Below are 24,809 nucleotides of genomic sequence, written 5' to 3'. Positions count from 1 at the left end.
CAGAAAGCGAGAACACTAGAACAAAACAGTTTGTCATTTAAAGTTGCACGACTGGTTTCAGAAAAAGTATTTTAGTCCTTTTCAGGTCTCGCTGCAATGGTATACAGCCACAAGGACAATATTTGGGGATTACGGTCAAGTCAAATCCAATAGTTTTGTTTTCCAGGGGAAATACGGTTGGTTGGAGGTTTGTTACGTGAAATTTCTAAGCAAATACCTTGGGGGTGTTCCACGTGATTGGGTAGAATGTTGTTGCGTGGTTGGTCCATGTTCTGCCATGTCGGTGATGTCGCGCATTAACTGTAAGTCGCTCTCCCAAAAGGCCGAGTGACGACAGGCCGACCGAATTTCAAGTCGGTATTTTGACTTGTCGGTCTGGTTCATTCAGTCTGGGAAATTTCGGGTCCCATTTTGCTACCGTACTCCCAAGAATGGGTATTTTGGACCTACTAAGACAACGGCGGACAATGGAACGCGCCAAAACTTGGCGTCAAGCAACAATTGCTTCGAATATTTTACTTATTATTACCGGATTTATTGTTTGCATTTCCGTGTTGGCTATGTACATTAATCCACGATGGCTCTCACTCATTCAGTCCATTAACCAGTTGGTGGACATGCACGTGAAACTCGGTGCGCTCATTCTGTTTGGCCTATTATACACCCTGGCCGGATTGGCGGCACTGCGGTCGTTAAAAGTTCGATCAACGTTTTTGCTTGGCCTGCAGGTAAGTCGATTCCAAACGGTTGGAAATGTCAAAATTAGATACTGAGACACGAAGCGTCATGTTTTTTATTTGATGTTAAGCCCAATCTTATTTTTGGATGCGGTTTAGACAGTAGTTCTTGGGGAGCAACAGGGTTAAACATTGCTATATTTGTAGTAAGTTGCATGACAACAGTTGATGAGCGAGGTCTGGCTTATTTTTCAGGTTGACCAGAAATCATGTGAGGAAGCCTTAACCACAAATTAACAGTGTGGCATTTTGCACATAGTGTGGAGACGAACATAACAGCTTAACTGACGGAGATGAAACAAACACCAATTATTTTGGTAAGTGGACGTGAAGAATTAGCAAACAGATTGAGCACACTTTATAGGTTCATGAATTGGGGGAGTCACACGGATTAAACGAAGTCGGTCAAAAATTACGCTTTTTTTCGTGAAACTGTAGATTGACTGACAGTAACCTTCTTACATCCGATAAAGTTCAAGCTTGCAATAAATAAGTATTATATGTTGTATCTAACTAAAATAGATTCCCTGTATCAAAACCAATCTCCTATGTATGATGTGTGAACAACCGTTCCCCCAGCATGTTGACACGAGCGATCGCAGCATCCCTTGTTTTATCGGGTCAGTTGGTTTCATTCGGTGACTAGGCCTCAAGCCAACTTAGCAAACAGCCTGCGATTGCAGGCGGTGGAAGCCGTGTTTTCTCTAACTGCGTATGGTGACCAGGCGCCGTAATTGGAACATTCCATGTGGACCCCTTAAATGCTGAAGGCGTATGATGTGAGACGGAAGATGAAACTGTCTCTTGCGTACTGATATGAAAATTCCGACCTACGAACAATTCTTCAAGTACATGCATCGTTAAACTTTGCAGTAAAACTCTTAAAACCCACAGTTCATCAAAAGAATTAAAAGTGTAATACCATATTTTGAAAACTATGATTTTTCATGGAAATCTCAAAAGATGAATTTTGTTTTCAACTTTGGTTGCTACCTCGAATCTTTCTGTAAATAACCCGACGTCTGGGACGTTGCAACTCATGAGAATACTTTCCTTGACCTACGTCGACCTTGGTCCTCCGGTTTCTCTAAAATGTGGGAGACGTCAATAATTGATGAAAGACTACAGTGAGCTGGCCGTGGTTGCACAGGCGAGCTAGTACTTTACGAATTGTGATTCTGTACAACAGGAATATCTATTGAGACCCCTGCTTTTATTCACATGTGACAAAGATGATATCTGATCATCCTGTTGCAGGTGGAAGGAATGTCGAGGGGTTTGGTCAACTATGCTTGATCCACGTCAACGGTAGTTTGTATCCGCTCTGCCTTATTACACATAAGGAACGCAGACTAACCAGAACATAACTGTAAATTCCGCGGCCTTGTTAGAAAAATAATAGACCATTAAGTTTCTCTTTCGATTTTTTTCCAAGGTTTCAGTATTTTGCGTTGTGCAAAAAATAGGGTTTAGGAGGGAGTGCAAAATGTCCAATACCATAATACGGTATGTGAAATTCCTGTGATGGAATTTCAGTCGTTTAAAAAGAGGAAAAAACATATCAGAATACTGTGATGAAGAGCTATGATCTTTACTTTTAGTATGAATTCAGATGCCGGAAAGCATTCCGCATTGCCCCTGTGTATTATGAGTGTTCTGAGGTAACCATCTTGTTTCTTAAAGCTTTTACCTGCGAGAACCTCATGTGATTGCTTTGGAGTATTATTGTCTCGACTTTGACACTCAACCAAAATAACATTGCTAGTCCATATATGTTTCGATAAACTGCTATCAAATATATTGAAGCTCAATAGAAACGTTTTGAACTTGTGAAACGCTGAGGTTGCAATCATCACTTTTGCACCGTGTCTGGTAGTCTTACGTTTTAGGACATTTACGTGAGATGATTTGCCAAGCTCAAACTCACCTAGCGGCATAGAAATGCTTGGCTGAAATCACACATGTCCTGTCCCCGAACTTGACTACAAAGGAAGAATGCAAAAACGCTATTTTTGCTGCTGGCATCGGGATGATCTGCTAACGCAGCTTCGCCGACTTTTGCGGTAGAAATTGCTCGACTTGACCGGAACCAGCTTTCAGCTCATAATTGTTCGCTTTATTCTTCGCATCGCATCCCGGGGCGGCGTAAGTAAGGCTGAAATGGGTTTACCGGTTATTTTTGGGTCTAACGTTTTCAGCGATAAAAAAAGACGAATTACCAGTCAGAGCCAAAGTAAGCACATCAAGTAGTTCTAAAAATGAACACCACTAAAAACTTCAGGAAAAGTCAGGTCCACAGGGTTACAACACAGTTCAAACTACAGGAAGAATGTGACCATCAAAACCTTGAAGTAAACAGGAACGTCTTTGGTGTATGAATGAGCATCATTAATTCGGAAAACAGTTGCACCAAGAGACTTTATTGAGTTTCTCAAGCCAATTTACGTCACTTTTCCGGGCACTGTTTTGGGTTGAGTTTGAAATGTCTCACAGTTTGCCCCGGCACACAAATGATTTCGTGATGGTCTCATCTACTGACAAGATATCAATTTCAACCAGTGAGCATCTTGGTTAATCTCATGAGATTGCTTGGCTGAACTGTTGGATGCTGGTTCCAAAGTCCCTATTGTCGTCGACAGCGTTACAAGTGTTAAATACTACTGCCTAATTCCCGTACAACAATGAACGTGAAACAGCCTGATTAGCAGTTATAAAAAAGGAGAGGATAGAGAGCTGGTGGGAAAGCATCAAGGAAAGATTGATTTTAACGTAGAATACCGAGAAAACAAGTCCAATACGTAGGAACAAGACGCCATTTGTGGAAAGGGCCTCCTCAATTTGAAAAAAATCATCCAGCGCAAAGGACTATTTTCAACTAAGCAGTGAGCATAGAAACTGACCACTGTAATCAGTTAAATGAGGTGTAGGAATGTAGTTCACAAAACGTGGTCCTTTAATCTAGATCTTGGTGGCGTCAAACTGCCAGATAAAACGGGTGCATCCAAAAATATTGATCTACCAAAAGTACGTAAATGATTCATTTTCTTCAAAATTAGCAGACAGGCATGAAAAATCAAACGGAAATGTAAAAGATTTACCTGCTCCTAAATTCTTACGTATTCTGTACGCCCAAGTCAGAAGTATTGTGGTGTTGTATTATGAAAAACAGATTCAGTGCTTTAAAAAAGGCCTTTGTATCCTAAATATGCCGCTTATCTGGAATTCTCGCAAAGCCATATATACGCGAAGAACAAATATGGATCCCTCAATGAGATGGACGAGCGTTGATTTAAAGTGCTTTGCTAATGCGACCCACATAGCAGGGCATGGTTTAGTTCTTTAAAACGTTTGCTAATTCTTTGGCGGTCACATAGTCGATGGGGATGAGGAAGCAATTGAAATTAACGGTGAAAATTATTTTTAGGCGTATTGATTTTGTGGGCTTGTCACAGTTATTCGTAAAGCTTTTTAGCAAGCCTCCTTTTGTGGTTAAGCATCAGTTATCAGACTAATGGTAGGAGAAGAAAAATGATCCACCCCTGGAAGATTGCCAATGCTTTTTGAATGGAAAATTTTGAAAACAGTTGTACAAATTATTGATAGTTCTTTCAGTCAGCTATTGCGGTCTCTGTTTCATCTTTGCTAGTTTTCGTGCATTCAGCCGTTGATTATACGCATAGTTTAAATCCTGAACCAATCTTCTCTCTTGCCATGTAAAGACTGCAGTATGTTAGTTTACGTTTCCATTCAGAGTTTATTCCGCGAAACTCACTTTTATACATGTATCGGCCTTTGTCTTTTAATACAAAGTTATCATGTAAACATATCGACTAAATGGAATAAAATCTCAGTTTGTTATTAGGACACAAATTGAAATTTAATAAACTTTCACGTGGCTTGATTCGGTGTCAAGTAAGAACAAACAGCAACGTAATTGCTATATAACAATCAGATAAAAGTTATGGAATTACTGTGAATAAACCAGAGGTACATTGTTCGAAGAGACACAAGTTTTGCCTGACTTGTGGCTGCCGGTTATGTGGCAACTCGGGTGTCATTTGATGTGAGTTGAATAGTGATTGCTCATTGTTCGTCTGTGCTCTGTGTGATCTGTGCCAGTGGAAGTGGAAGTCCCTAATAAGTTTAATTAAAAAGGAACTCAATTGCATGCCTAGTTAAAGTACAAATATGGTCGGTCAAATTTGTACGGCGTAGACTCGGTGTACCATCCAGGCATAATATTGATATATTTTAGGTGAGAATAACAGAAAAAAGCAAACGTAGCAAAATTGAAGTGGAATGCGAGCTGGTTGTTTTGCAAAATTATCAGTCATGAAGAAAGGCCACAGACCACGGTCAAAATGTAAACGCTGGTACCTCATAGGTCCATTAGAACGAGCTGACCTTTTGACGCTTCAAAGTACCCGAAAAATTCGAACCTATTATTAACACCAATAGAGGAAGTTTGGTAAAAAAAACCACGAGGCAGCACACCGTCTATAAAAAAAATGAAAGAATAACGGATTGCCAGCAGTTCAATACTGTATTTAACTCATCCTATTTTAAAATGAGCATACAATTAGGAGTAAATGTTGGAAATGCGGGACTAGCAGTATTACCATGCAAGTCTCTTCCAAAGCAGTTTAAAAAACAAGAAGCTTTCGGCAATTTTGAATCAGTGAGTGTCGTTTTTTGTTGAATGCGAAAGCCCTTATTTGGGCTAAGAAATTTGGTATGTTTTTGTGCACAAGTCGGCCGGTTGACGTCCATAACTTAGTGCAGTTATTTTGGTGCAATTCCGGCCGGCGGAATTATTTTAGGAATCCCAATGTCTGGCCAGTACGACTTAGATATGGACTCGTGGATAGGTTTCACCAGTTCCCACTTCAAAGGAGTCTAAGCACTCTAATATTTCTAAGCACGTTGTCTCTTCCATTGAACTCGTTTAAGATGAATGAAACTAACCAGCCCGTTGCGAATTAGCAAGTTTCCGGAGGAATTCGAGTGTAGATTATTTGAGGCAAAATGAAATAGGAAATTGTCGCGGGACGGACAGTGTTGAGGGAAATGCACCGTTTGTCCAGAAAAGTTCCTAACGGATGAGGCCGGCTTGCATTTGTTGTAAAACCTAAATCGCATGTTTTAACTTTTGAACATTTTCGTAAACGGCAGTGGATTACACATTATTGTTCTGGTAACAAACAGAGTTTGAAAACAAAAAAGCCGAACAATATGATGCGAAACAGCCCTATTTTAGAAAGCTGCTTTCAGCTAATTTTGGTAAAAAAATGTAGCTTCTATGAAATAGTGGAAATGCTAGTGTCTACAGTTGAATGCAATAAAAAGGTGCTTTTTATCACCAATATTTTTATGAAATTGCAAACAAGTAAGAACTAAAGACCGAGTAGAAGCCAAATCGTTTATAAAAAACGCCATACGTAGGAGATTCGCTGTTCGGGTCACTGGTCTATTTTGACGTGATGATACAGGAGAGAGCGAATTTCAAAATTCTGCCCACTCAGAATGCAGCACAGCTCCATATTGATTGGCTCATTTAGTGCTGCAAATTCCACTGTTGGCTTTTGATCGAATTTCCCCTGTCCCCAGTGTCTGGAAATGCATAGGCAGTTCTTTGTTTGCACAAAAGAGAACAAACATTTACCAGATCAATAACCCACACTGGATTGTCTTCTTGTCCATTTGTGTATCCCAAACACGATCATTAATTTTAAACCTGGAAAGGGACATTACCACGGTTGCAGTTTGCCGTATTTACAATGTCTGTCCATCTTTGTTTGTACCTGCAAACGTTTTAATCCATTTAAGTTCAACCTGGCCAAGCAGTGACCACCAAAACTTCCCGCACCATATGTGAGCGCTATGAGCAAAGGTGAGCCCCGGATTAATCTTACATAAGATGGCGATTTTCGGTCGTACAATAATTCAGCTTTGAAAGACTTTTTTAAAATGGCGTTACATTACATAATCTCCCGAAATTACACCTGTTCACTGCAGAGAACAATGCACTCGCTTTGCACCATTTCTTGATACCTATCTCTTGTTAAACACGGACGGTGTATTGTTTTGAAGAACTTAGTAACGAACTGACGTAGAATGGAAGGTAAAAGAAAGTCATTGTGGGATGAATAAATGACGCCAGAGAAGATCACACACTGATTTACAAATCGTGTTTCAGTTTTTAAGCAATATTATCATTGTAACCGCACAAATGCCCCAGTAGATGTAGCGCAACGGAGGATGAATGAAAAAGCTCAGAGTCCACAAAAGCTGACAGTCAGCCTGGAGAGCTGCTATCGAAGAAACCCGATACTCGTTGATTTGGTTGACACTTCTAGTTGTTTTTAAGCTAATTTTATAAGGGGGAGAGAGAAAAGATTCTGCTTCCAGACTCAACAACGAGGGTGTGCTCCAATGTTGTGAATCCACACGTGGGCGAACCTAAATTCCTGTGAAGAAGGGCCTTTATGTTAATCCCAAAGGTTATGAAATACTATTGTAGGGCTATTTTTGATGTAATGTGCGCCATAAGGGAGTTCATTGACAATGTACACGCACACCTTGTTAAAAGTATCTACTAAGATGTATGGTTATTTGGTTCCAGGTGTCATTAAGCTTAAACTACGGGTCGTGTGACATGACAAGTTTGCTGTAGGCATTAGAATAAAGGATTTCAGAAAGCATGAATCCCCTAGCCAGCGGATTCGTTACACTGCTAAAAAGCCACCCTGGAAAATTTTGGAAGCAACTGGTCTGAATTAAGAAGGAATTTCCGATGTGAATTATAATCAATTGTCCTTATTTTGGGGGTGGATTTCGTTATTATCTGTTTCTTTTGGAGGATTTTTATGCCAGCATTGAGGTTGAAACCTTGCATGATGATATGCGGTTAAAATGCATGGTTGGCGTGTTAACAGCTACTGAGTTTATGAGAACGGGCTACTTTGAGGGACTGTTTGGAAAGCATCTGCTTTCATTAGACATGGAGGGCACTCTACAGGAAAAATTTAAAATGTTCTTTTTCGTGAAAAATTAGCCCCAAATTTGGCTTGGCTAGTGTGTTTCCTATGGCCTGTGTCTGTCTACCTACTGTGTTACTGTCCTCTGGGTGCGCAGTGATATTTGTGCCCATAAAGAATGTTAGTTAATTAGATTTTCGGTAGTGGAATAGAGTTCTAAATAATGCCGAGCTATTAAATCATGAAGAAATTAGCAAGTGTAAGGCGATTTAAACTAATTTTCTATTATTTATAGTCATTCTGACAACAGAAATTCTAAAAAATGTGCATAAATCCTCCATTTGATAGTTTTACGCGCAAATAAATTCAATTTAATGATTTTGGGTTAAACGTATTGTGAATACATAGGAACTCAATACAAGAGTGACGTCCAACTGCAGAGCGTTCGGGGGGAGATACAAACCTACAAGGCGGTGATCTATCGGGATACAATTTATTTGGTCACTGTAACTACGGTAAAATCTCCATTCATGACCACGGTACGAAGACTAAGCAGTTGCGCCAAGTTTCCCTCATATAAATATCATTCTTAAGTATTCTTATCTTTTGTGCAGTCGAAATGCTGTAGAAAATAGCGTATTGTTTGTTTGGTGGACTACGGTCATTCACCTAAAACATAGAGTATAATAAAATTGTGCATTGTTATTTAATTACTTTTATTACATTATATTATACTTATATTTGATCTTAGTCAGTGAGCCGTCTTTGAGATTTATCAACCCTTGTACGCATGAGATGCGCGCTTGGTATTTAGTGCCTGACTAGTGTTGATACATTAGTCCACATAGTAATATGTGTACAGGTGGGCAGGCACACCATCTTATGATTTTGATCACATCGCTTGTAAGGCTGAAAACACATGTGTACCGTTTGTCCGTTATTCGGTTGAACGAAGAAACATTCATACCACCAGGCACTCGAAAGCAATGGGTCGTAAACTAGTAGCAAACGCAGCACACAAGAGGTCATTCCGCGGTGCCAGGCATGAGGAGCATGGTGAAAAAAATCGCAAAGTTTCGTACACTAGCACCGCCACTCTGTTTGTCTACCGATGCTTGACTACAAACTATGTTTTTGCACAAACATGGTCAGTTCGGGGTTAAAATTCCGTTTGACATAACCCAGAGCAGATCTTTCTGCTAATAAGTAGCGATGAGGACCTGGAGCGCCATAATTCTTTGAAACCAACAATATAAGGAGCAGACTGGTACGCAAGTTGACGCATAAATTTTGTGATATTTCCTTACGCAGCTGTCAAGAGGCGCCGCTGTCCAGGATACTGTCAGAAATGTAAGAATCATTAGAAATTGCACTACGTAGCATACTACATAGAAAAACAGTTAACAAGCAGCACATATTGGGACCGTTGAAAGTCGGGTTTGTCCTGGATACAAGGGGAAATCGACAAACATAACTGTTTATCAAAGACAATAAAAAACAATGGTTAGCAGACCTTTAACAACTTATGTTTGTATGCAACGCTTGTGTCCGCAAATCAATCACAACTGCAATGCAATCCGATGAAGTATTCTGACGAACTTTTGAAACAAGTAAACAAGGGCATCTCAGATTTGGTAAGAGCTCTTTCTATTGGGTGAGGATGAGACTTTTAAGTAGTTAGGAGATTTTAAAATCCAAAATTATGTTTTATTCCGCTACAGATGACTGGGAAAATGGCTGTCTAACTGGAATTTATTCACATGGCTCACTAACAACTAAACACCGATATTTTGTGTTTCCATTGACCACATGATACAAGAGCCCTATAATCTCAACTTTCCAGTAGAAAAGTAAAAAAGCTGCCGCACGCATACCTTTTTACAAGTTTTGCCTTATGAAAACCAAAATATAAGAGCAAGTTTTTTTTTCAGTTAACTTCTAATTATCAGTCGCACCTTCACAGAATAAATAGCTTGTAATATAGAGAAGAATATTTGGAGCTCAGGTAGGGTAGGTGGTCGTTAGTTGTTCGATGAGCTGGGCAATTTAATTGCAATCAATCTCAGCAAACAAACCAACGACCAAATGTCTTATACACAGCTGCTAGCTATAGGAGACTTCTAGTTGTTTGGAAAACTTCAGCCTTGCCTTATGAGTGCGCCTTAGACTGCCAAAGTGAAATCAAAGCTACTTCGTAAAACGAAGGTACTTTTCAGAAGATCGTTGTACATTACGTATGGTTGTATACTATTATATGAACTTGACCACTCATCGACATGGGCAGCCGACAGTGAATGAACTCTTTGCATGGCGCACACCTTCAAGTAGGATTAACCACATACACTGATCAGCTAACAACTCGCTCTGGAGAGCCGCAAAAATACCCACTATAAATCCAAACGTCTCATCTGTGCATTATTTCATACGAACGTGACAGTGTGCAAAACAGTTTCAACACAAAATTACCAACCTTGTTTTTGTGTACATCCCTGAATTCCAAATGTCGACTGTTAGGCAGTAAATCTATTCAAAACCTTGATTTCTAAAAATAGTCCAGATCAATTGGGCACGTGGCCCCTCTAATTCGAGGGCTGACCGATTCTTATTTTTCTCTGGGAGGATGATTGCTGCAGTCCACCGCAAACCTCATACTATATTCCAGCTGCTGATTGGATTTACCGAGAAGGAACTTTTTTTCATGACTTTCTGTTAGTTGTTGGTCTATGTAGTCGGATCTACTTAAATCCGTAAACTGGATATACTTGTGTGCGCATTCAAAGTAGTTACAGTTACTTTGACGCTTATTTCTTTCAACCATGCTCACGAAAGTTTCATGGAGTTCATTAAAACGTTCCTTGAAATGAACTGTTTTGACAAGCTCAGCGAGTCACAAATGGGTGGTTATATCTTAGTTTAACTAGCATTGTAATATTTGTAGTAAGATGTTAAAAGTAATCGATCATGTTGGAATCCAAGAATTTGAGGATACCATATTTTTTTTATAATGCACATTATATGATAAAAAATACAATGGACAAGTTCGCCTAATTTTGCACTTTCAGAATGACGTACTGCCACCTGAAAGACATCATGTGTATCGGACAAGCATGGATACAGAGAAAACATCCAGCTTATATGCTTCTGACTTGGGACGCAATCACTGGTTATCAGATAAACGAAATTTAACGTCATTGCTTGTAAGACGCTTGGTGGGAGAGGGTCTGGTTAATTTAGTACACTTAGTTAGTGAGCTAAAATGTTCAAAACTAGGGAACGCTTGACTTATGAGACTTTTCAGCACATTGTTAATGGCCGTGTGCTCTGGGTTTTGGAAGATATGGCGGATGGAACTGAATAACTTGAGGAGCTATGTGGTGTGTGTGTACTCGGTGCAGGTCGTCGGATCAGAGCGCGGTTCACACCAAAAACTTAAATTTGGGAGATCAAAATGTGAATGATTCAATCCAGTATGGGATGAAACAAGATGGTCTAGCTGTCAGCAAATTATATATCATATTACTTATTTATTGCGTTCATTACCAAAATAAAGTAACATGAGTTTTCAAGGTGGGAAACCGGAGGAAGTCGTACTCTTTGGTGATGACAAAAATAAATCATAGTGGGGTTATCCGAAATATCACAGTGTCTGAATGATAAGAGTCTTTTTAGGCTGACAGGGTATCAAAGCATTTTTCACAAGCTTGCTTGACGAAAACGTCTAAATTCGGAGAATTTTGACAGGTCATGAGATTAAGTGACGTTTTGTTCAGCTTGGGTTTTTATACTTCATTCTAAGCCGCTTCTGTCGACGAGTGCTCTTTGCGGATATCTACACATGGCCTCGTTGTAAGCATGCACAAGTTCGCTTGTCGTGTGTCTCCTAATCTGTAAACTTCGCGATACCTCTCAATTTTTGACATCTCTGTCGTGAGTGGCTAGTAAAAACTATACCTAACAATGTAGCCACCTTTTTGAAATCATAGTAACGGTTTTTGATAGAATAAATTTTAAAGTTTACATTTAGGAAAGTGATTAACCACCCCCCTAACCCCTGCCAACGTTCTCTAAAAGGAAGTCGGTGGAGATTGCGCCCCCAGCCACTGTGATAGAAAAGCGACAGAATTACTTTTTTCATCAATAAAAATCAGCATTTTTTACTGCACTAGTGTCATAGCCACTAAAGTCTGTTTCGCTTTTCTATGATTTAGTAACGTGCGGGTGGTGTTTATCTCTGGGGTAGGTGTGTGATCTACGGTGCTACAGTATATCCATCACTCCTTTACATCCACGTAACGTGGTCGTTAAACTTGGCTCGTAGTGTAATGGAAGTACTTAATTTGTATCGCAGGAAAAAGAAGTTAAACTGGTAATGAGATGTGAGTTCGTTTAAAAACACATCACCAACGTACGAATCAAGCAGGCGTTTATTTGAAACGCCTGCTAGTGTACGTGATAGCGCACGCGGCAAACTAATTAGCCCAGAAAAAGCAAGGCAGCTAGCAAGTAGCGCTCATTTTATCGCACTGAAACACCGTTTTACTTGTCCGTAAAAAGACTCAATGTAAGCTGTTGTGCGGCATAACTGACAAGCGCAAACTATGTTATCAGATAAAAATAATAAGTGCTTGTGCTCTGCCTGCACACAGAGCTGCCAAGTACCACCACCAACATTAAAAGCGGCTGCCGAACCAGTCCACCATGCTTGATTGAATACAGCATCGTTTTACCTGGAGGGACCGAGAGTGAACCACAATCGCACATGGCTGTCAGCTAAGAATGTCTTATCAAGCACTGCGCTGTCAGCAGCTTTAACTCATCTTAAGGCGTGAATCCGATATGGATTCTTCCATGTCAGTACACATGGAGGCCGATCTCATGGTATTCCGGACCCCATTACTAAGCACAAACTGGACAAGGAACAAAAAAGGATGGCACGTAATGGTAGCACCGATATGAATGCTTTTGACGAATGACAGACGTGTCTAACTGTGATTCAGTCACTTGGTATCGAATCCGTAACAGCTGTCACAAATTTGAGAGCAGCATGACTGTTATTAATGGGTACGTGATTGTGAAAACTTGTTGTGATTAACGTAATTTATTAGGGTACCAGCTTCCCATTTACAAACAACGTTTATACCCAAGTGTTCATTCGAACACAGAAGTGGTTCTCAGCTTTGATATTTATTGGATGTTATTTTCAAACTGTGATTACTTACTTATTCTTCGTTTTCCTCATCGAAACTTTGACACGTCCTGTCCTCATAAGATTAGTACTTGCTACCAGGAATTTACTCGTTTTGCTCATTACATAACACGTGCATACTGATTTCAACCAAAGAATCAATGTGCACAACCTAAATGTGACAAGATTAACCCATAAACATAGTTTTCCTTGATCAATTGATAGGTGTTCTTCATGTCATTTAGACCAAAACTCTGTAAACATGTTCTTTGTACTAGGCGATAGTTTGCCTACATGTAAACGGTGGTGATTGCGGAAAAAATTGCAGTTTTGAGTTTTATTTATCACCATTCTTAGTGTTAGAAAAGACATTTGCCATTTATAAATCCATAGAGATTTTTACCCTGGTTTGATTCGGAACCCAACTCAGCAACAGCTTTTCGCCGACTGTTTAGAGTTTGTCCACTCTTATAAGGACAACTTCATCGAAAAGTTGACACTTGTGAAGGTACTTGTAGTGCACTGATTAGTCGAAAATCCAACGTCATTCTCGAAGTAACCCTCGGCCTCCCAGTATGAACAGCTCGCCTAGATATGCGTAGATCTCACATTTCTACCAGAGTTACTCTGTGAAAACAGATTGGTCTGAGTGGGTCGAATTTTCATGAAAGCCTACACTGACGCCTGAAAACCTGACCTGCTAGTTGATGAGAGATTCAAGAAGAAAATTGCTAAATAAATTGGTCTTGAGTCCTTGTATTGTTAGATTGATTGGAACGCTCTTGCGATCCTTTCGTCACGTAGTCACACGGTCCAAATTGGTTTAACAAGATTTGGCTTCAGGTTGTTCATAAAACCTGCAGAGATTCTCCGTTATCTTGTATTCCCAAAGTTTAACAAAAGGTGTTCCTTTGTGCTGCCAATTTTCACGAATATTTTACCCTACTGGGGTATTTTTCGTTTGAAGAATTAGAGAGGTTAATAAATAGCAGGTGTAACAACAAAACTGTTTCTGTATAAACGTGGATCCTGGGCTTCAGTCCTTGTCTCAAAAGCACTATACTGTGTTTTTATTTTTCAACAGTTGATGTAAACATCTAAAAACCCATACAGGGATTCACAAACACAAAAAGAACCTAATTAAAAACACAAGGAGACGAATTCAATGCAACATTTTGTTATTCACCCCCGAACATCGTCGAAATACACTTAAGAAAAAGCTATCGTCGTTCTCAAATAATGTACGAGTGAAACGAGCACCGATTAGTTGCTTTTATTAAATAAGATAATCGTTCAGCTGTGAAAGCCTTTCGGTGCCTAGCCGCCATGCCATCCAAGGAAAGCACGAGGGCTGAGATACTGCCGGGTTTCTCAAGCCCCAAACAGGGAAGTCGAGAAGCTTTTATCCACCAAATACTGTATCCACAAACTTTCATACTGACTAAGTTTTAATTTAGCACCATCTGAGTATAGAGGATAGTAGTGACAAACCGTAAAGACAATCAGCAACAAAACACCGGATATTCTGAGCACTCTTGCGTGATTAAAAACGCCAATGAACTGAATCCAAAGTTGGGGCCATCGTCCTGGGAAAACTTAATATTGAAGAAGCCCAAAAAACTGTCTTCCATTTTTGAAAGTTCATCAAAGTAAGGGTACATATGGATAACAAGGAAAATAACAAGGTGATTGTTATTATGTTTGAGCATGTGGAAGGAAATAATAATCCAGATATCTGGAAAAGGAAAATCTTCTGAGTTACTTCCTAAGAACCGTCACACACACGAAGCAAACTGTACATAAAGAGCGAATGTAAGTAGCGAAAAGCAACGCAGAAGTCTCAGGCCAACCAGTGTAATCGTTCGGAGTAAGAGTGAAGGGAGGCGTGGATGAATGATCAAAAGGTAGTGGAGCGCAAGTGATATTGGCCTCACGGTACACGACTGGTCAGTCGCCCGTGCTGAGTCAAGTGCGGTGGGCACACCCTTTGCAGTGACTACAATGAATGCAAAAAGGCTGGCGTGCGGATCTGGATCTTCACGATTTCCGGTGCGCAAAGCATTCTTATTTACTTTGTTCGTGAGAGTCCTGAGCCAGCCTGGTGTACGACAACTTCAGTTATTGTTCTGAATGCAACGGATTTGCCCAAACCGAAATGTTACGTGGCCAGCAGTGTAATGGTTGATTAGGCTGTGAAAGGGAGGCGCAGTCTCCAGGAAAGACCACAATAACACTGTGCCTTTGGTGGCCACGTTGTCTGTTTGCTGGCTTGTGGAAAACCCCCTTCAGCGACATCATTTGCAACAGCTGTTCACTGCAGTTCAACCCATGTTTGTCTTTCGGTTTGACTTTTCAAGCTTTAGCTCTAAAATGACCTGCGACATACGACCTCCGCGTTTCCGGTCAATACGAGTTCTGGTTCATATCATGCGACATGTGTATTTTTTGTCTGTAAGTAACTGCAAAGTTCTGCAAATTAAGGAAATATTCGGCGGGAGACATAAAAAGACAACAAATCAAACACTGCACAATGAAGTGCAACACAATGTCCCGTTCATGATGTAACTCAATGAGTGTACAAACTTGTACAGTTAGAACCAACGTCTTTTAGGGAAGCAGCATTTAAAAACATCTCTTTTCCTACCAATAAGATTGTATTATACGTGTATTTATCGTACAGAGCGTCGCTACAAAGAGATACTGTAGTTTAACCTAACTAACCGTTTCGGTCGCAACACTATAAACCTCACCTCACGCATGCTGGAACATGCTGCGCTGTAGATAGTGTGTCTATAGAGGTCTTTACAGAATTCCGAGAATAATGCCCAAAATAGTGGCTATTTCCTTCAGAATCACAGCTTCTTGTCATTGTGAGTAGAGCTGTGAGCTGATAGTCCGCGATATCAGGATCTGATCACATCCTACGCACCAACCTCGGGTTGATAAATATTGACATTTTTTGTCCGCCAACAGATTGCTGGATTCGAGGGAAAGGTCGTTCAAGTTAGAAAGAACGAAATCCCTCCGAGGCAGTGTTGACAAAGCAGCTTATGTGTGGTAATACCCTTTCTGGTTCATCGTATAATATTAATAATGAGGGAGTTTGTAAGATTGATCCAATCGGTACGTATAGTATGCACTATTAATAAGCTATTCACCTCCCAGTTGGTAATTTTTCTCGAACATGTGTCAGTAAAGATCAGTTAATGTACACGTAAACATAGCATGTACTACTGAACTGAATGGTCCAATAATTGAGCGAACAGAATTAACGGAATCGCCGGTTTCTCACCGCTGTTTTGTAGCAGCATTTTCAGTCATTGAGTTGGCTTGATCGAGCTGGAACATCTTACCACATTGGTACTACAACACCAGAAATGTGTACGAAATTTAAAATCAACAGTTGCCGTAAGCGCTTCTCCCAACCTGTGGAGGAATGATTAACGTAAGGGATGTAGACAAGGGCATAAACGACACCATGGCTAATAGCAGTTACCTTCTAGTCTGCCGCTTGGGGGACGGGATATATGCCCTGCACACTCGAGGACCTCTCGAAGATGCCTCTCAAAATATACGGTTTGCTGTTTTCTTCATCCTAATCAACATAACGAACCAGCAGAACAGGTCAACCCAAAATGAATGCCAGGAATAAAATTGAAACTCACTACTAGTTGGAAGACAAGGGAGATATGGAGCGAACACTGAGAATTTGGAAAGCTTGACAGCATTAGACGAACTAGCTAAGAAGAGGCCAGATGATAAGAAGTGGCTTAAATGTTACACATTGAACCTTGGAGCTGGAAGTATTTTAAAATTCACTTTGAATAGATACTGGTGGTTTGACGATTTCGGGCAAAGGACGTGAATACACTGAGCGGAGGAAGAATTTCAACAGCCACTTCTGACAAGATATTTCCAAATGAGATGGAGAGATATCAACTGTGGATTTGAAAACAAAGAAAGGAGTCATATCTCCTGAAACACGTCGTTCAATTTACTATTGGTTCTTTGCTTGTTTTGGTTCTAGATTCCCTGTAAGACACGTTACACCCGTGTAAATAGGACAACCCCTCTTCGGGTGACACTGAATTTATCCAATCGATTTGTGGCCAACAAGGCTGTCTTAATTGCTTTTACTTAATTGCAAAGCTAATATTAAACTTCGTGGTTTGGAAGGCCTTGTAGTTCTAAGACCACCACTTGGAAAAATTGAGGTTTGGTTGAGGGCATCACAAATAAACATTCCGATCACTGCACCATCAAGGCTTGAGTTGATCTTAATGTAACTGTCAGCAAGAATTTTAGCAGATAAACGTGACTCAACACCATTCTTTGGTAGCGTGCTAACGAACCGTAGCTTGCTATCCCCCCAAGAAACTTTTGAGTGACTGAAAAAACCCGTCTTTGCTCCCCCCCCCCCCCAAGAAACCTTTGAGTGACTGATTGATCCTTGCGCCGTAAAGCAAGTCAAATTTTAACAGCCTGTAAGACGTTGAGAAGACACGGATGACAGCATTGCTGGCATCTAGAAAGTGATCGATGGGTACACGAATCCCAAGAAAGGTGTAGGAACAATTGCGCCAGTGGAAGATATAGAGTGATTTCTGTTTCGGGTAGAATGTGCAGTCACTAAAAGCAACCAAGTCAGGCCTCGCATGATTCAACAGTCCCCTGCCCATGCTAACCTTAACTTTGGTGCCCCAGATAAATCTCAGATGCCTATGGGATCAAGGTTTTCCTGGAGCATTCATTCATAAACCTCATTCATCTAAGTGGCGTGCACATTCCGATATGATTTCCCGCAATATTGTTAGCATTAGTAGACAGCTCGAATGATACAGATACAGAAATACACGCGTTGCTCATCTGTTTGATTGAGTGTTGTTGCCAAGTTGGATAGGATCAAACTGAAACCGCACGTTTCCAAGTTACTTACATGGTTTGTTTAACTAGCTGCCCTTAGTGGTTTCAGTACTCCGGGACTTCCGAACATAGGTGAACTTGTGCAGCAAATGATGAGAGCCAAAACGGCCTTACAGTGTAACGACGTACTTTCAGTTTATCTGTCAGAAAATGGGTTAAACGCTGCAGCAGTCTTTATGCAGTTAGAACCTGTTCTGTGTGGATTACGACATACCATTAACGACCACTCTTTACAACAGCGAACACAGCTCAAACACTGAACATTGTTCAGCGCATTAGTTCCTCAGAGCGATAACTGAATTAATACTACTGGTAATCCTGCTACTGGTTTCCTTATCTTCACGTAGGCTGACCGAGAGACACCCGGCTGGTTACTGTGTGTGAACCTGTGGATAGCGAAAGTCATCAAAATCTGTACATCATCATCACCATCATTATCGTTGTCATCATCATCGACAGCATGATATCAGCGTCCCACACCGATGCCTCGCTGCCCCACATACCCAGAGCACACACCGTGTAGCAACTCATGTTCAGTATTTTAGCATGATGTAGTGTCCCACACCGATGCCTCGCTGCCCCCCATACCCAGAGCACACACCGTGTAGCAACTCATGTTCAGTATTTGTTCATCAGGGTTTAGTTCTCAAAACATAATGTCGAAATGTGTCATCCACAATGTGACAGAAACAGGTGATCAGCGAGTCATCGCCTCCATGGAGTGACGGCCAAGATTGCCAGCTTATTTTGGTTACGCAACCGTAACTAAATTTGCGCTTAAGCCATATGGGTTTGCATGAAAAATTAGAGTTAAATAGACATGTGCATGTCGGTGAACTTAGGCAATTTTCATTCACTCTCCCTCATGCCACCAAATCTGAAGGCAACAAGATCCGCCTGAACAGATACAAGTAGATTGGCATTGTTTAGGAAGGCAAGATCAACAAAATGCTCTGTAAACCGAATTTCCCACATACCTCATACTGCACAGAGGCCTGATTTGCAAGAACAACTCATAATGAAAAAGCAGTGGAGAACTGAAACAGGGGCTAACTTACTCAGTCGCATCGCAGAAATTGCCTTTATAACTTTAGAAGTCCTGTATATATCAAGCATCGATGGGCTAAAGAAAGCTTTCATTGTTTCATAAGATGATGCTTCTTGCTTCAGCCCGCAGATAACGACGAATGACTATCGTCTGGCCACTTATCACATTGATTTGTAGAACTTCAACGTCTTTGACCTAACCATCATTCCTACTTTAGCGTCTTCAGTGGTCATCGTTTCTCACCTAATTCCTTGTCAATGATGAAGACCATAGAAACTGGATGTATTGCATGGCTGTTAGACTGCTAGGATGATAAGGACGATGATGCTGTACGGTGATGGTTGTGCACTCATCGAGGTAAAATCACGGTCTACTCGTAATTTTTGAGTCATTGTTCGCTTTCCATTTGAACCATTCTGACTAAGCTGAACGTGTAGTTGACTGCCCTTTCCCGAAGTAAAATAATGTTACAGCCCTAACGATGAAATTAGAAGAATTTGGGCATATCCACAGCCACATATTTGCTTCCAGTGCACATACGAGTTCCATTTAGTCATTTCAGGTAGATTTCTCGATATATTCTTAACCTCAGATTCCACCACAACTAATCCTATTGTCTGTTGACTTCCGTTGATTTTCAGATCTTTGCGGTGCTCATATTAACAGTCGTCGTTTTGGCAACTCTTTATGCAGTTGCGTCTCAGTGGATAGCCACAATGCCCACTGGAGTTTCATTTTCTGTCCAGGGATTCAAACCTGGCGATCCGAAAAATATGGCCATGGCAAACATACAAAGTGTGCTGAAGTGCTGTGGACGAGAATGTGAGTTGACTCAATCGATTCGATCTGATTCCACTTGTACGACATCAAGGATTTTCTGAGTTATTAAAATCTATAACATCTCAAGAAAAGTACAGGTCCTGAGAAAAGCACCTTCCCAAGATAATGGACAATCTTGTGAAAATAAGTGATATTTAGCAGTTGATGGTGATAATCTTTCCGGTTTGTGTCCATGCGCGATAGCTTATTTTCGAAACAAGCGAGCACTCAGACCGTTCTCTTAATCTCTCAACTGTATTTTCCTCAGTACTCCACTGCGTGGACCTTTTTGTACACTATGCCCATTGCTTGGGAAATCATTTTCATCCTGGGATGATTGAAGCTTGAGTGGAAGATGAACTAGGTGTCAGACAGACTTTAAAGTGTAAAAGTATATGTGGCAGTGAATCATAATTTTGACTAACTAATCATCCTTGTAGCTCCGTCTGCAAGGTCAACCTAGGCGAGTATTCACTTAAACAAGACAGAGCGAAACAGTCAAGCACTGTTTTTCATCAGAGATGGTAAGGATCTCTATTGTTAAACATTTAATAGACTATTGGAGAACCTGATGTATGTAGAATTCAGTTGATTCAAGTGAACGAGACCTTTCAAACTGATAACTGATGTCATGTCTCTTTTTCTTTCACGCGCCCTTCGAGACTAGAATAGAATGACATATTGTTAAGTCTGAAACGACGCCCCCTCTTATAAGAAGGGACTAGAGTCAACAAACAGGTGAGGGAAAATACCATTGGATACTCAGAAAGTACGACCTCAAGGAAATCTTCGTTTAAAGGTACCTACAGATACAGAATATTCCAACTTGAAGGAGATAGTAATTCTTGGCTTAGTGTACTCCCTGTAATGGTGGATTACAAAACCATAAATTCGCTGCGTCTTTTATCTTTAAACAGTGAATTTTCATCTTACTGAATTAAGAAAAACCGAATATTTCCGGAATGCACACGGATGAACAAAAACCTAAAACAAAGGGGACCAAATTTTACAACAAAAACTGTCGACATCATCTGCACCGCAAATGATGTTCTAGCGACCAATTAATCACGTTGATTAGTTCCGTTCAAATGAATGTTGCTGACAGGTCAGAGCTCTTCAAAATCACGTGAACGGCAAAGAACAGCACTGAAACACGAGCGTGTAATTCGTGTGTGTTCGAAGGTGCTCAATTCTGCCTCACAAAATGTCGCAACGCAGGCCCCATAAGTAAAAAAACTTTAAAATCTGGAGGCTCGTGTCTTCAAATCCACCTATACAAAATTGTGATGAAAACTCTGACAGTACACGGCCCGATTCGTCCATTCAGGTAGCGCTGTGCTCCAGTTTCCGTCAACCTAACGTTCCACTTAAACCCAGATCAGATATGATCCATTCATTCGCACACTAATTAGGTTAAAACGCGAGACTCAAATAGATTGAAGCTGGACTACTTGTTCACGACATTCCTGAATTGAATGTGTGGAAACAGGCGAAGACGCGTTTCAGTTAGTGGAACGTTCCAGAAATTTCAGTAAATTTTCTTGACAGAACACTACCCGAAGTCCGATAAAGACTCCCACATTGCTGCTGCTTTTGCCCTTCTTGAGCCTCATCACAATGGCACAGTGTCAGAGTTCTTAACAACCTCACGTTCTACTGAAGCTCAAATTTGACGCAATTGTTGGAATAACACCTTTGCACACGTGAGAGTCATCTGAATTCCAGCTAAATTCTTCATGATGAGCCATGATTTTTTAGCCGGCTCGAAGGTTTTCTGTCAGCCTTACAGACAACCGTTTACTTGGTGTCCATGCTTTTTATGTGGTCAAATTTGCATTCTTATATCGTTTTTTCGAAGAGGCCTCCCATTTAATCGATTTCTTTAGACTTTGTTTCAAGCATGCTAACTCCACTCACAGTCTGATTGTTTTACAGCTCACGTATTTTACAATAATAGGCATAATTCAGCTTGTGAAAGTTGTGTTCGTCACTTTGGGAGTCTTGAAAGATGAGACAAAAAAGATCTTCTCGGGTAATCAGAACCCGCTATACTTTTTTCAATTTATCATGTGATTTGATCCTTTCCAGTCTACTGAAGACCACAGCAAGCCTCCTCAGTCTAAAAAAGAGTTTTGTGACCTGGTCTCTTAAGATTGCAGGACTGGCTGTCAGAAACGCGGCAACAGTTATAGAGAGAATGTTGTTCTGTAAGTTCTGTAAAGTTATCTGGTCATGTTTGAGAACAAATAGCTAGTGCTTGCGCATTGAATTTCCTTATACTTTCGTTTATTTGCTACCGGCTGTGGCCAGACCGTGACACCTATCTCTAAACTAGTTATTTTACCAGACCGGGTAAGTTACGGATTTATCGTCCAAGGAGCATAGTCCATACCTCCTAACCCTAACCCTTGGTATCTGTTCAGAGTTTTTCCGAGTTTTCCTTACAGATACTTGCCATCAAGGTGTAGCAGTTCGATAGGATGTGTCGATAAATAGAACATCAAAATACTCCGCGATGAATCATCCACTGAGTACTTGGGCAAACCGGTCACTTATTGTATCCGTTTCACTCACTGTCAAGTTAAAGTGGTACACTGCCCATGAGTTGGATTACCATAAGACGTCGTGCTCAAGAAAAATAAATTTTCCACGTTTTTTTCGGAAAATACGGTTATTTACATTAAATGATGAAAGAAATGCGTACAAACCAAACGTCCGAAACCCATTAGATACTATGTACTGTTTTGATCTCGCTTTTTGAAAGTGACCCAACTAAGTGTAAGTCTGTTCAAAGACGCTAGGGATTAGCGAAAAATTCATTGCAATCGACTTTAGAGTAAATGACAGGTCTTTCCATAACAGGGTTCCCCTAATGCTGATTCATCACCAAGATATTTTCGTGTGCTTGTCAGTATTTTTGGGTGAAGTCTGAACCCACTGCAGTAGTCCGATTAACGGATCTGCTTTGGCCGACTTGTTAGTAACAGAGAAACAAGTCAATGCAGTTACAGACTGCACTAATATATGTACAAATCAATCGAATGGGTAACCCTGTTTATGATCAAATTCATTGAAATGCGGGTTGCCAGAATTTAGCTGGTTTTCTTGTTAACGTTATGCACTTCGGAAGCTACGTCCACCCACGATCTTATTTAAAAAACAGACGAAATGTTCTGCTGGGTGCTCGGTTTCTGCTTCACAAACATTTTCTGCCGTAATATGAAAGCAACTGTTGTAGCAGATGTAGCAGTTATAGAGGTCAGGTCTGGTTGATCTAATCGACACAAGTTTTATCATATGTGAATTTCAAAATCGTCAGCTTGTCATATTTAATGAGATATTTCTTCTCTCCCACTTCCGATGAAAACATTTCAATCTGTAGCGTACCGTGATTATTACATTGCCAACGAGGCTATTCCAATCAGATGGGTACCGTTTTCTTGCTGTAATCTAAACGAACACTCCTACGCCACATGTAAAAACGTGTCCAAACCAGTCCATCGCGGGAAACTTGGTCGATGGTTTGATCCAGTTCCACCCAGTCCAGACGCGACCGTCGTGCCTGAATCGTTCTCCTATACAAACGGATGTGAATGGTTGATTCAACATTGTCTTCTCCCTTTATTATTCTTGGGTTTTATAGTTCCCAGCCTGTGTGCTCTGATTTCCTGCACGTTTGCCAGTGTTTATTTGCATTTTGCCGAGAAAGAAGATCCGGACTTTGACCGCCCACTTGACCTAAGCATGTTCACTTTCATTTCTGGTGTAAAGAATGAGCGAAAAAGCAGATGAATACAGTTTGTTTGACTAATTTATCCCAGAACGGAAAGCATACTAAAGCAGTCTTTTACTTGCATGCCCATACTGATGGTGTAAAAACAAACTTTGAAGTATATTTCAAGCATTTTTGCTTTCAGGAAATTACCCATAGAATTCCAAAAGTTAGGTGAACCTGTGCGCTAAAATGTTTGGCAAAATTCGAGAGCAGTCAAGTGTAAACTTGCAGAACCCGAATAGCAATAGACGGTTACCGGAGTTCAGTATGAAGACATCACTGATGCGGTTCGGGTACGGAATGCCGTACACAACTATTTTCGTTAGGACTTTTCCTAACTTGACCTTGATAACTAGCTATTTCATCCGGAATTTACCCGCTAAAATCTTGTGTCAAGAAGGGAGGTTGAGGTCATCCTGTTAGAAACTAATAGCTCAGAATTTGTGAGTTTTAAATAGATCTGAAAGTCGCAAATGTATGCGACGAATCGATGAGGCCTGCGCCACTGAGTTGACACAGCAATCCCTCGAAAAACGGTATTTTGTGTGGTTGTGTACCATTTCTGACTACTGTGTTTCGTTTTACGTTCTGCATAATTTGGTAATTGCTCAAAACAAACTGTCAGCCGAGGTAAACTATAACGTTCTGAACTATTGTTCCACCAACCTAAAGGTGTAACCTACCGTTAGGACAGAACCGAAATAGTCACATCCAGTAAACCATAGTTTAAATCATAGTTTCGGAGGTCAAGAGTCGCACTGTGGGATATTGACAAACATCAGTCCAAGAAACCATTAATTAGGACTTGTGGAAAGATCCGAAATATATTACTTAAGGGTCCACCCTCGCATGATTAAGCACTATTTGCGGACAATGTACACATCGGCCAGAAGCCACTGGTATCGGTATAAATATTTGAAATAGCTTGTCGTTCGGTTCAAATGACCACTTAAATGGGAACATAGCTGCACCGCGTCATTGCAGACATCGTGAGTGAATCCAGTCGAAATTGCATCTAATAGAATGTTTTTTCTTTGCCTCATGTCGCCTTATAGAGCTGCACTTTTCTACTTGAGATCATTTTCTGGAAACAAACACGACAACCTTCAAAGCAAACCCTTTTAGTGGAAAACCCCATAATCACCAATTCGGTTTTCTGGTACAAATTAAATCCGGAAGTGCAAGCTGCTTGCGAAACCACTGTCGTATCATGAAACACATGTCGATTTGTTACACGACAGTATCATAGGATGAATTGTATGTGTCGGGTTTGGGTGAAAATTTTCCTGTTCACTGAGCTTGGCAATTTAATCACAGCCCAACTCAGCGAACAGACCAAAGACCA

The 24,809-nt window shown here is 40.6% G+C and overlaps 1 protein-coding gene across 1 annotated transcript; it reads left to right on the top strand.

The window, feature by feature from the left end:
* Nucleotides 1–354: 354 nt before the first annotated feature.
* Nucleotides 355–23,576, top strand: T265_01504 (hypothetical protein; the record flags this gene model as incomplete). Its single annotated transcript, XM_009165545.1, has 3 exons — nt 355–728; nt 19,512–19,692; nt 23,072–23,576. 3 exons carry the CDS (start codon nt 432–434, stop codon nt 23,479–23,481), a joined length of 888 nt encoding a protein of 295 aa, XP_009163809.1.
* Nucleotides 23,577–24,809: the final 1,233 nt, after the last annotated feature.

This window comes from Opisthorchis viverrini (assembly GCF_000715545.1).
Source record: "Opisthorchis viverrini unplaced genomic scaffold opera_v5_16, whole genome shotgun sequence".
NCBI classification, from domain to species: domain Eukaryota; kingdom Metazoa; phylum Platyhelminthes; class Trematoda; order Opisthorchiida; family Opisthorchiidae; genus Opisthorchis; species Opisthorchis viverrini.
This window is presented reverse-complemented; position numbering and strand designations above follow the sequence as displayed.